At 35.6% G+C, this 13,270-nt stretch overlaps 2 protein-coding genes across 7 annotated transcripts in view; one reads left to right on the top strand and one right to left on the bottom strand.

Moving 5' to 3' along the window:
• The first annotated feature begins 2,768 nt into the window (after positions 1-2,768).
• Positions 2,769-4,613, top strand: LOC124875844 (urotensin-2-like). The gene is made up of 4 exons (XM_047378241.1): positions 2,769-2,920; positions 3,291-3,416; positions 3,592-3,635; positions 4,190-4,613. Exons 1-4 carry the CDS (start codon positions 2,815-2,817, stop codon positions 4,301-4,303), a joined length of 390 nt encoding a protein of 129 aa, XP_047234197.1. The 5' UTR covers positions 2,769-2,814; the 3' UTR covers positions 4,304-4,613.
• A 420-nt stretch (positions 4,614-5,033) lies between these two features.
• Positions 5,034-13,270, bottom strand: part of camta1a (calmodulin binding transcription activator 1a) — a 492,714-nt gene continuing 484,477 nt past the window's right edge. For 4 of the 6 annotated variants that reach the window (XM_047362441.1, XM_047362464.1, XM_047362457.1 and 1 more), the window contains 2 exons: positions 13,088-13,118; positions 5,034-11,051 (listed from right to left, as the gene is read on the bottom strand). In XM_047362441.1, coding sequence (XP_047218397.1) covers positions 11,019-11,051; positions 13,088-13,118 — 64 coding nt within the window. In that variant the 3' untranslated portion in view covers positions 5,034-11,018. The remainder of the gene's footprint in view (positions 11,052-13,087; positions 13,119-13,270) is intronic. The other 2 variants (XM_047362449.1, XM_047362482.1) reach the window with 1 other exon arrangement.

Raw genomic sequence — 13,270 nt, 5'->3', positions numbered from 1 at the left:
GAATATAAACCTAAAAAGTGCAATTTAAAAAATGGTTCTATATAAAAAGTGGGTTAGGCAAAATCTAATCTCATAACATTTGGTTTAGATATGAAGAAATGGAAGAAAAGAAACTGACGTAGACGTGGTTTTATCTGTACTATTGGTGGCTATCACACTACTACTTCGACGGTTTAGGGCCTGTATGGTATCAGGCCACGTCTGCAGTTTCAAACTGGTATATAAAAGGATCAAAGAGGAAGAAATTAAGAAATGTCAGCTTTCCCTCTTAGAGGTAATTTACTGTTTGTAGTTATGTTTCCTAAAAAAAAAAAAAACGTCGCCCTCTGGTGGTTGTTATAAGTTCAACAAGCGGGGAAACAAATGCTGTTAGCAAGCCACATGGAAAAATAAATGTTTTATAGTCTTGTCTAGATTACGTAGAAGTTCAATCATAAGATTGATCTGGTGTTTAAACATATGACCAAAGTACTGTTTTAAGTAGCTCCATGTGCTGTAATCAAAATCAGAATCAGCTTTTTTTTGTACAGACAAACGAGGAATTTCACTCGGTACACTTTGCTCTCAGTAAAGATATAAAAACAAAACAAAACAAAACAAAACAAAAAAAAAATATATATATATATATAAATATATATATATATATATATATATATATAAAATGGAAATATATATATATGTATATAATGGAAATAGAAAATATATTTTTAAATGTACATACACAATTGCCTTTACAATAGACTATAATGTGTAATCAGTCCAAGTATGCATATTGTAGTTCTGAAACCTCTGACTGTCAAGTGTTCATCAGAGAAAAAGCCTGGGGGAAGAAACTGTCTCTATGGCAGCTGGTTTTAGCAGACAGCGCTCTGTAGTGCCGACCTCGAGGGTCTAGAATATTTCTCATGTAATACCTCATTTGCGACTGAAGTTAGATTCATTTCCATTTGAACACAAATGGAAGTGATTAGGGTCAAGAATTGCTTAGAAATTAAGTGTTTTGGTAAAATATTTATGCAAAAATGTCTTTATTTGTGTTTTTTGTGCAGAATTTTCCTGCTAAATGGAAAGGTTTGAATCAAGCTAGTAACTTGGAATTTTATCCACCTGTTTTGTCTGATCATTTTAAAAGCCTTTCATTATCCAAGGCTAAACTTCAGTATAAATATTTTACTTAGAAAATAGAACTATGGATTTTACAGAATACAGTACACCTTTTTCACTGCAATTTAAGTCAAGTGTACCCATGTCTGTCTGGTTTTGGTCAGATATGGCATTTAACAACAATACTACAATAACTGTCTAAGTCAACCCTACTATTAAAGACATGAGGAGCACAAATAAGATTGGGGGTGGGAGGTCATGGAGCACATTATTAGAAACAACAAGAATTTGAAGTGGAAAAAGAAAATATTAATTAAATGTGTGAGTATTTTGAAGCCCTTTATCTGTTCTGTACTGTGGTGTCCCACAAGGCTCAGTTCTTGGTACCATCTTTATCAATTTGTGTTTTGCTCCTCCTACATTTATTATTTTCCAACTAACTGTTTTGTATAGCATATAGCTTTAAAGTTTAAATTTGACAGTATAAAAATAAATCATGTCTAACGATATTACAACTAAACTTCAGACATACAGGAATATAAAATCTAAAAGATTTGTGGATTTAAGATAAACTAAAATCTGATTTTATATGAAGGCATATATTTACTTTTGCAGCTCTGAAACAGAGCCAAAACGTTTTTAGTTTTGCTGAACAGCTATATTCATATTATTTAATATTTGTAATTTAAGAAAATCTAGATTGTTGATGAATTGTATATGAGTGAGACGTTTGCTATGGTAGTTGAAATGTTGTCAGTGAACTCTAATTATGCCGTAACTGGCATCTAACTTCCCAGGCATAAAACCAAATGTAGCCTCTTTGTCTGCTCGCATTATCATGTGAGTGTTTAAATGCTTAAGTCATGCCTCGAATAATACGGAAATTGCATGTGTAGGTGGAACATTTTACTTTTTAAATGGCTATCGTTCAGCTTTCTCACCAGCAGTAAAGCTTCTATTACACTGTCCAAACACACTGGATACACTCATAAAGGTTTGGTTCATTGCATGACTAAGAAGAGGGGAAACCACAGACCTAACATCACACAGCCTTATCAAGCTTCTAAATATTGTGCATTAATCAGTCTGAATTAGTGACCTGAGGAAAATCTCCTTCTTGAATTGTTTTAAAATGTCAGACATCTCATAGAAAAGAGGGTTATGGACATTTAAGCCATGGCCAGAACCTCTGATGAAGTAATTACTTTGGTTTATTAGGATCTCTTTCTGCTTTGTTTGCAACAAGGTTTAGGTGAAGAGGAGTCAGATGACCTAAAAATTTAACAAAGCTGTAACATAAATATAGAAGTGATTCGTCTGCACCATTTGTATGCCACCTGCTCCCCAGTGATGTTGACATGACAATCTACGCACCTGATTTAATAACATTTATAAACTCTGTAAAATTGGTTAATCAAGCCAAGGAGTTGGTAAAAAATGGCCAATGCCTTGGAACATGGGATAGTGCAGTGTCTTTTTATTAAGTCTATAATTCACCTGTGTCTCTCTGTTGTTTATACCAGCGAGAGCGGATGTGACTCTGCATATTGCTGGTAGTTGTTGTGACAAACAAAAGCGTGCATGTGTGTGCCAGGAATAGACTCCACCTGGAAGTATATAAAACAGATGGGGCAACAGAGCATTTAGAAGTCTTCACCAGAGGACCTCTGTGCAAATCAGAACTACTTCCCACAACAGCCTCCGACAGTGATGAAGTGCAACCATCTCTTCTCTTGGACCATTGTGCTTGTGGCCTCTGGCCCCCTGCTGGCCCACCCCATCACAGAATCTGCTGAGATGCCCTATCCAGGACCAGGTGAGAAGAGGATAATGTCTCTATTATAGCTCTTATGAAAAATAATCCATAAATTAAGATGTGTAATTAACATTTTCAGTCATACCATTTCATTTGTAAAGATTAATGACAGCACAATCATAACCTGGGGCCATGAAATAATTACCTGAGTGCTGCAATGCTCAGCAGGGATTTTTCTGCCAAAGTTAGTAATGAAGTTCAGCTAGCAGGTGAACAATGTGGGTGTTCTTATTAATGCAGTTTAATTTTTGTTTGTTAGAAGTGACTACACGTGGTAGTTAAGATTAGAAAATGTTAAGTAGGTCAGTTTCTTGTTTGTTAGTGTTTTCCTTTGATTTTATCAACTGTTTTTGATTTTTTTTATCCTCAGGATCAATGGAGGATCGTGTAATCGGCACACTGGATGATGAGTTTCTTCCTGAGCAAACGTTTGCTTCTCAGGATGGTGCTGGTCTCAGATATTCCACTTTTATATCTGGGGACATTAACAGAGATGGTAAGAAACACTTTTAGGACTTGCATAGACCTGTAAAAATGAGCAACATATCTGAACCATTTCCTACTACTTTCATTTACTTAAAGTATGGCATGAAAGGTAACATGGCAAAGGCAAAATGCTAGGCAATAGAATTCTTGAATAGTTTCAAATCCCCTGCATTCCTATCCCTCAGGTGCCAGGACACCAAGTCTGTTGCCAAGAGGAGTCAAAAGGGAGGTGTGTGATTTCAAACATTTAGCTAAAAATGGAACAGAGAAATACGGTGCCTTGCAAAAGTAATCATAGCCATTAGACCTTTACACAAACTAAATTGCATTTACTTGGATTTTATTTGACAGACCAACGCAAATTGCATTATCATGAAGTGAAAGGAAAATGAGTCATGGTTCATAAAAAAAAAATACTTTGAAAACATACAACATTTTGGGTGCATTTGTATTCCTCCCCCAAGATTTCCTTTATATGTACCAGACTGGTAAGAATACAAATGCAAGCATCACATTTTCAGGTTTTCTTGGTAAAATAACTTGTAAAACATATCCTTTTCTGTGCACCTTACAGTTGTGCATGACTTTTGTTGGTCTGTCACATGTAATTCCCAGTAAAAGTCATTGAAGTCTCTGATTAGTAAAGTGACAAATTGTGAAAAAGTATAAGTGGAATGAATACTTTTACAAAGCAATGTGCTATAATTGTAACTGAAAACTGTGCTACATTCATTTATTATGCATGGTACTATCTATATATAACTGTTATATCCTTTCTTTCAGGTCTTATTAGAGAAACTAAGTCTTCTGAAACCTTTCAGTCACTTGCTGGGCATCCGTAAACAGTTCAGGAAGAGAAATGGAAATTCAGAGTGTTTCTGGAAGTACTGTGTCTAAAACCAACAAATAACAGGCATTTCTGCTTTGTACAAGAAGCAGTGCTTATTCTAAAGCACTAAAACATAAGTTTGACCCACAGTTAAAGGGCAGACAAAACAAAAAGGAAACACAATGCATGCATATGGTACATTTCCAAGGCTCACACAGGCACTTTCATTTGGCTGACTGGGGACTTTCAGTTGGTTTTCTGTACGATTTTTGAAATTCAGTAGACAGATATTTTAAAATCTCTGTATGTATATATAAAAAAAATGTCGATGTAAGATTGAAGTGTTCTAAAAAATAAAAATAAAAAATGTATCATAAATGAATTATTCCTCTTAAATTTTTTAACTATAAAAGGTACTGTTGAGAACGTTTTGGGAGAATAATAATAAAAGTGAAGGACGAAGCAAAAAGACAGGAAAGTAGGTTCTCAGGTTTTCTTCATTTTCTCCTTTTTTTATTATTTTACAGCAGAAAGAATATAAAGCATTCAGAAAACATCTTCCATATTTTAAGGGCAATTCAAAATGTTTTGCATGGCTTCAGCAGCAGAAATCTCTTTTTTTAAACATATCCATTGAGTCAGTGACGCTTGTACATGCACAATTACAAAAATAAAACTTACAAACAAGAAAAGGGAAGGAAAAGGAGGAAAGCATAACACATTAGGAGAACCGAGAGGAGATGAACATTTTTTAAGGGTTCGGAGCGGAGAAAACTTGGGTCACATAACAGGGAAAGACAGAGAAAGACAGCTATAGAGGAGAGGAATAGAGATCTAACACTAGTTCACATGCAAAAGTGTCGAGGACCCATAACTTTCTATCAAAGCAGGGCCTTTTTTTCTCTTCTTCAGTTTGGAATTGATGAAAACGTGCAATTCGGTAAAGGGTGCCATATAATTGCTGTCAATAAACTACTGAATGCTTGTCTTGCAATACTGGCATTTGCATAAAGAGTGAGTTGACTACACGTGTCCAGTCATTTTAAACTTTGCTAGGCCTGTAGGGCTCCACAAAATAGTTTCTTTATTGCTCCGTTTCAACACGTGGATCATACTGCAAAAGTAGTTTCTGTTCTGTTGCCCTGATGTGCCTACCTTTCTGCAGCTTGGGTGCATTGGAAAAAGGAAGAGGAGGAAAGGCAGACTCTCAGGTAAACTCGCAGAACATCTTAAATAAATGATAAATGTGTGCTAAACAAGTGTGCCTATCATCTCCCTCACTAATGGCAGTAAAAACAAGATTTGTAGTTGCAGTTTTCATAGAACTACACTTAATATTAAATACCCCTACATTTTGTCATTTATATAAATTAAAAGCCTAAAGACATATGCAGGTTTTCGTAATAGAAGTCATTCATCTCATAGAACTATATATGAATGAACTCTATTTTAGGGTTCCACCTGTTCAGGGTTACTGAAAGGAATTTTACTGTATTAATTCACTTCAAAGATTTTAGAATGAAATCATCAGCTACATATTGTTTTTTTTAACCATTTGTATTTTTAGTTTCAGCTTCCTCTGATGTGAAACACATGTTTTGCTCTGTTTCCTCCTCCCCATTTTGGCACCCTGAGTAAAATACAAAAGGGAGGTTAACCAACACTAAATGCTCATGTTTCCATCTGTCCTATTAGTAAATTTGGTGGTACACTGACTGAGTCTAAATGAACAATAAAAAGCAAATTAAACATCTAAGAAAGTTGATGTGAAATATAACTTTGTCCTCATGCTCTGCAATGAAGACATCAGTAGCTACCGAGTACTGATCATTGTCTTAATTTGCAGGTTTTCCACACACCCCACAACCACAGTTCCTCTTATGTGATACACCAAACCAGCTGTTCACTGTTATGGAAACATTATGTATTAAAAAAGTTTATCTGACTACCAGTCCAAAGAAAATAAGCATGCTATAGGTGCAGCTCGGTCACCCAGTTAACTAGTGCTCCATGCAAGCATTATAAATCCTTCTCCCACCTTTTTTCCATTTGCATTGGATATGCATTCTAACCACAAACTAGAGGATGAGCACAAGGCAACAAACCCTGATCGTGGCATTTCTAAAAAAAAGTCAAGCTGTTCCAGTAGAAAATGGAAGAGGCAGAACAACTAAAAGAAAGCCATAATGTAGACAAGCTGGAGTGCTGTACTTGTAATGTGTAGGAGAGTGAGTGTAATGGTACAAGTTGTCATGTAGCATATTCCCTCAAGATCAGGTACACTGAATGCATTCTGCAACTGGTGTTATGAGGAAATGAATAGGCACTTTCTACATATACACTGCAAATAAAGTTTACACATCAGGTAACTTAGAAAATAACAAGACAACAATCAGTCAATCCAGAACATCAAATCAGAGAAATATGTATTTATCCTAATAATCTTAAAATAAATAAATAAATAAATAAATGAAAATCAAGTTTTCAGTGGCACTTGGCTGAATTTTCACATGTTTGGATACATAGTACACTTTCTGGCAGAATTATTTTTTTTAATAAGAATTAGACAGCAGCCAATAGGCACCTAAAGGACTCTAAATGTTTCTAAGCATCCTATGTTGTTTTCATGTTGTCCAGTGCTGTCCAATGCTATCTCATAAGAGACACTATTGTTATAATTTACACACAATATATTACAGTCATTTTTAGCTTATTGACTTTTCATGGACATGTCTGAGATCTTCCTAAAATTACATAAGCACCTTTCACAGTTTTCTTTTGAAGGTGTGCATTCAGAGTAACACAGTCACATAGAGTTTACCACCGGTTTTTAGACTCTAGTTTTTTTAATACAGTGGATCATAAGATTGTAAACACCCCTGTTCAAATGCCAGGTTTGTATAATGTAAAAAATTTGACCATGCTATATAATTTCTAAACAGTTCCCACCTCTAATGTGACCCATATCCAGCACAAATTGTACTGAAACGCAAACAAATCTGTTACATAATGAATATGAAATACATGTAATAAGCTGGTTCCATGTGTGTGCACAACCTTAAACTAATACAACTATCTTTTGATTCCAATTAAGAATTAAGCCTTCTTGAGTTCACACCTGGCATTGGTTGTAGAAAATTGTATTAACCTGAAATAAAGCTCAGGTGTCCTTGTAGGATTTTCCTAACATTTACCTATTTTCATACTTTAGCAAAGGCCACAATTTGCCGAGAGGTTACAAAACATCAGAAGGATCTCAGGGTTCAAAGGTATCAATCATAATAAAGATACAGAAGAAATTCAGCAATATTATACTGTTAAGCCAAAATATATTCAGATTTAGATTTATTTTCATTGGTTTTGGTAGAAAATTAGACAGATGGCCTTCTAATAATAGTAAAACAATGGTAAAGTAGTATTAATTATAGAAAACTAATTGTTTGTATTCATGGGCTGCCCAATGGCACAGTTGTTAGTACTGCTACATTGCAGCAAGAATCAGAGGGTTTTGAGTCGCTGCTTGGGGTCTTTCTGAATGTAGTCTGCATGTTCTCCCTATGTATACGTGGGTTCTCTCCAGGTACTCTATAAGTTTCCAATCGGGACTCTGGCTGAGCCACCACAAAACCTTAACATTACTTTCAGTCAGAGGAAACATGTTTGTGAAAGAAAATATAAAAGATTACTTTAAACCTTAATCTGCCAGGGTTATGAGTAATTTTGAGCATAAATGTGTATAAATCATGACACTATGAGGGCAGTGATCAATAACAAAGGAAAATATGGGACAGAGACTGATAGGAACACTGAATGAACTACAATAATTTCAGAGTACTGAGTGACTTCTATATGCATAAATGTTCCTAGATTCTCTTTATTTCTGGAATAAGGAGCAGGGTTGCTAAACAGTTGCATTTTCTTTCAAATAAAAACATCTAGTTCTGGTTAAAAAACGTCCTAAAACCTTCTAGGTGAAAATTTATTAGACTGAAGAACAGAAATTGTACTTTTGTGCCACAAACGACGGGAGTGGCAAAATCATTATGTGGGGGGACTTTTGTTCGCATGGTTTTTAAATAGCTTAGTCAGAGTCTTGAACAAAATCTGGCAGAAACTCTGTGGGTTCATCTGAAGAGGGCTATGGACAAGATATGTTCTCACTAGCTGAGAGATTTGGAAACTTTATGCACAGTAGAGTGGGCAAATATTAAGTCGGGATGTGGCATGGCGAAAGTTAAACCAACGTTCGATTCAATATCCGCCTTCAAAGAATTTATTCAAGAGTGCGCATAATTATTCTGTTTGCTTTGTTTTTCAGTAGAATTCTATATAATATGTGTATTATGGATGGGAGGAACAGTTTGGAAATTATTCATCATGGTCCCATTTTTGTTTATGTCACAAAGATCACACTGCAGAATACAAGATCTGCTTCTGGTAACCTATACTGGAAATATTTCTTTATAAACACATGCTGTGCAATAGTCTTTCGCAGTACATAATGCCATCATTTTACAAATATCAATTTATGAATTGTAAATCAAAGCTTGCTGGATCAGATTATGCAGCTGAGATGATGAATTCCATCTGTTTCATTGATAGAGAGCAATACCTTGGATTGCTTTGTTGGGATCCAAATGGGAAAGACACCCATTTACAATCTTTGAGTTCAAACAAGAAACCTCAATAAACATCACATTCCCTTTTCACTGACAACAAAAATCAAGCACATATATGATATGGTGTATATATGTTATATGGGTGGTGGAAACATGATAAATTTACACCAAAAGGCCCTCTCTTTGGATATGAGTCGTTTTTTAAGTCTTGTTTTCTTCAATCCTCAGCCAGTTGTGATATTATGGTTTTTGTTCCTTAGTGTGTATTTCACTGTATGATTATCTGTCCTGCAAAAATGAACTTAAATAAATTGTTAAGCTTCATAGCAATCATATACCTTGGCACCATTGGCAAAAGTTCCTTGGGAGCCAAAACTAAACAGATAATAACAAAAAAATGAAAGTAACCATAGTGGATTTAAAGACCTCTCCTAACACTAAATACATTATTTTTTTTTTGTTTTTCATATGCAATAATATCATGCTTTAGCAAAATGTTTGTCTCCGGAACAATCAAAATAAAGTGAAATACTCTAATAGTGAAATATTTTTAATTTTACAGAGCATAGCCACTACTGCATTAGTTTTTTTTCCCCCTTTTTAACTTTGTTCATACTTTTCATGCACTTAGCTCATCTTTATCCCAGATATTTACACTATGTACAAACAATAGAACCATACTTCTTCAGCATTCAAACAAAACTATACAAATATTCTGTTTTTGTCTTGTACCTGTTTTCGACCCATTTTTAATGAATAAAATAATATATTTCTAAAATACAATCCTTGTAAGGAAACATGTTTATTTTTTCCCCTACATCTCGCAGCCTTCTTTTATATACAGAAATCACTCAATTGTCAAAAAATATGGATTTGTCAAACCCCTATTTTGGGACAAGCTTAGGGACCCCACAAAGAATCTCTAAGACGTCAAGGCAATGTATGTGATCTTTCCCTCAAAATCCTGCAGAGGCTCCGGAGTTCAACTTAAAAGAACAATAATAACCTGCATGACCATAAGGGTTACAACACAACATATGGAGGTTTTGTTTCCCTCAGTTAGAGGCGTAATCAATTGAACAACCAAGACAGAAAAATAACTGGGAGAACTCAGAGATTAGCTAAATTACAGAACTAATGAAGGCTCTTATGAAGTGGGATGATGGCAAAAAATGAAAATCAGAAGAAAGACTGTAGGACTAAACCATAATCACACAAGCAAATACTTTTTTGTCAAGAAGTCATGCATTTTTTTTCTTGATAGGATCTGACAACATATAGCCTGAAGATACAGCTCACCAATACATTGGACTTAATGGAGGGAATACAATGCACGATATGAAACAAATTCAAGTAATAAAGGGACTTTATATATATATATATATATATATATATATATATATATATATACACAATAAAGCATAGTGTCTTTTTAAAACAACATGTTTTATCCCCAATCTGCTTCAGTATGAATGTTTAAACCCCACTACATTCATTTATAACTCCACCTGGGTGGGCAGACTGGTGGGGTAGAGCAAAGTAGGACTGGAAAGAATGCTAAGCTAAAATGGATATTGTTAAATCACTGGCAACGGGTTAAAAGTGGGCATGAAGGTTGTCAATATGTTAAAAAAATCTGTCTTTGAGCCAATGTAATGGTCATAAAAAAAAAACATGGAATACAATAAAAGCCCAGAGTGTTTCTGCATGGTCTCCTTGTCCTTTGAGATTTTCTGCAACAGCCCTAACTTTCATCTCTCGAGGTCCTCATGTTTGATCGACCACCTGTCCTCTGTCATCTTTCATCACTGTCCAAAATTTCTCCATAGCTAAAAAAAACCCAAAAAGCAGTCCATGAAAAAGTGCAAAAGATGCCGTGAAGCCAATGTTCTGCACCCGTTGCCCCTGTTTTTTTTAGTTTATAATCCTGCAGAAGTCACCAAGTCAGTGGAAAGAATACACATGTTGAAGAAAAAAATAGCTGTCGTACAACGTAATAGTAGTTGAATCTGTAGCACTGCTCTAGTAGTAGTAATAACAGCAGTGCTTAAACTGGTGTTTTTTTTCATTCTGTTCTCTTGTAAAATGTCTCAGGTACAAACAAAAAAGAAAAGAGGAGTCAGGAGAGTGATGTCACATCGCAAGGGGGCTCTTCTGAGCGGTCTCATGTTCCCTGGCCCTTTTCAATTCTTTCACCCTGGAACACAGAGACAGATGACGATCAATTAATGTAAGAGGAATTTAGCTGCACATCGTGACATACATACATAAGTCTAACACTATCCAGTAAGACTAAAAAGACAAACTTAGGTCATCAGGAGCTACTTCTTTTCTGGGAAAAAAACAAAACTTTTACACTGTTTAAAACTGAAATATACAAAAAAGGACAATTATAACAGTTTCAAAGGCATTGCTTAGAATAACATAGAATCACATTTACAATGTGATGTGATGAATCAATAAAACAACTTTCTGTTTAAAACACACTTAGCAAGCTATGGCTTATCTGTAATTGTTTATCAAACAGATGACAAATTGTATTCAGGCAGTCTCATCAATTTATAAACAGCATAAAATTTTTATGTGCCATGTACAAGTATTTTATACCTCTTTCCATGTTATTTCAAATTACAACCACAAAGTTCGAAGTTTTTATTTGGGATTTTCTGTGACAGAAAAACACAAAGAGCTTCTCTGAAGAGCAACTTTCGTATTACAGAGTCTCAATTTTGTTTAGATGTTTGACAGAGCCATGGGAACACATTCCAATGCTTTGATCCAAACCACTGTAACTGTATGTTTAGGGTCACTGTCCAGCTGGAAGGGGGAACATCCGCCCCGGTCTCAAGTCTTACAGTTTTTAGCAGCCTTTGCTTCCAGGATTGCAGTGTATTTAATTCTATCCCCTCAACTCTGACAAGCATCCTTCTTGTGTTCCTTGGTCTTCATGATGCTGTTTGTTCATTTATGTTCTCCAACAAATCTTTAAGCCTTCACAGAACAACTGGATGTATACAGGGATGAAATTACACACACAGGTGGACTTTATTTAAGAATTAGGTACCATCTAAGGTGAAAGATTTGGAAAACCATGCGTCATTTTCCTTCAACTTTACAACTATACACTACTTTGTGTTGGTCTATCAAACAAAATACCCAAAAATAGACTTACGTTTGTGATTGTAACATGACAAAACAGGAAAAAACTTGAAAGATATGAACAAAGTTTGTTGAGTGTATAAGCAAAACACAGTCTGCATACTGGTAATTACAAATGCAATACCTCAATATAAATTGATGGAGAGATATGAGCTTGCACAGAAACTGATTTTGTGTGTGAAATCATTGAAACACAAGATGTTTATTCTCTGGCCCCAACAATAGGTTTGGTGTCACAACATCCTATTCAGCAGTAAAACCTATTGCTCTAAGAGCAGGGTAACCTTTTTTATCCCACTAAAGAGTACTTTATAATCAGCTAGTTGTTTTTAAAATTATATTCGTTTGATGAATCCCACTGAACTTCTTCACAGAAATTAGTAACCAGAAATTGAAGGGTGAGCTTCCCCTCGCAGTCTATCAAGTGGCTTGAAACAGAGTATACAGTCAGTCAGTCAGCCAACCAGCCAGCCGGAGAGACAACTACTAGAGAAACAGCAGGTTCATAACATGCCTAAAAGTAGAAGAGCAAGACCCATAGATGTCACCACTTGACATGCAGCAGGATAAAACAGCGTTAAGAAAAAGCTTCCCGTACTGTAAAACTGGCAATTTGCAAAACCACATAAAGCTAAATAAAAAAGAATAGAAATAATACAAAAAAGTGCGATTTTCAATGAGAGAAAGGCAGAAATAAAGCGAATCAGAAAAGTCTTTGGTAAGTGTTGCAGTGACATTGTCATTTATAAGCATTTTGTTAGTTAAGGAAGACTCTGGTCTAAACCTAAGTGTCTCAGTCCTCCTGTGGCTCCAGTCGACAGCCTTCATGCAAGCAGGCATCAAGCAACAGTGATGGAAAATGAGAAGAGAACATGAGAAAGGAGAAAAGGAATAGCCTGCCAAAGATAAAACTTCAGAAGGAAATAAGAGTTTTATTAAAGAGCGATAGTAAAACATAAGAGAAGTTTGAGAAAGTTTTATAAAATAAACAGGTGAAGGATGGAGAGAAAGAAAGAGGGAGAGACCGAAAGAGAGGAAGGGAGTCACGAACTGAGTTGCTGAGGCTGCACTCACCCGCTTGAACAGTCTATGGTCCATCAAGGGGCTTGGCATAAACAGCAAAACAATACCAGACAGCTATTAGCACACAGTAAGCACTGTGAAGGAGGGGCAAGGACGGCTGGGGGTAGAAGTAGCTTAGGGGGTGGGGAGAACTCAAACCAATGATTGTTTTCAGGAAGACAAAAAATAACAAAT

The sequence above is a fragment of the Girardinichthys multiradiatus genome, chromosome 1 (assembly GCF_021462225.1).
Source record: "Girardinichthys multiradiatus isolate DD_20200921_A chromosome 1, DD_fGirMul_XY1, whole genome shotgun sequence".
Lineage (NCBI taxonomy): Eukaryota > Metazoa > Chordata > Actinopteri > Cyprinodontiformes > Goodeidae > Girardinichthys > Girardinichthys multiradiatus.
Note: the sequence above shows the minus strand (reverse complement) of the source record. Positions and strands in the feature narration are given on the sequence as shown.

Bases quoted from the DNA above. Each gene is read 5' to 3' on its own strand.
- LOC124875844 (XM_047378241.1), top strand. From the start codon at position 2,815: ATGAAGTGCAACCATCTCTTCTCTTGGACCATTGTGCTTGTGGCCTCT. The intron at 3,417-3,591 runs GTAAGAAACACT...CCTATCCCTCAG, and splicing joins TGGGGACATTAACAGAGATG to GTGCCAGGACACCAAGTCTG. The intron at 3,636-4,189 runs GTGTGTGATTTC...CCTTTCTTTCAG, and splicing joins CAAGAGGAGTCAAAAGGGAG to GTCTTATTAGAGAAACTAAG.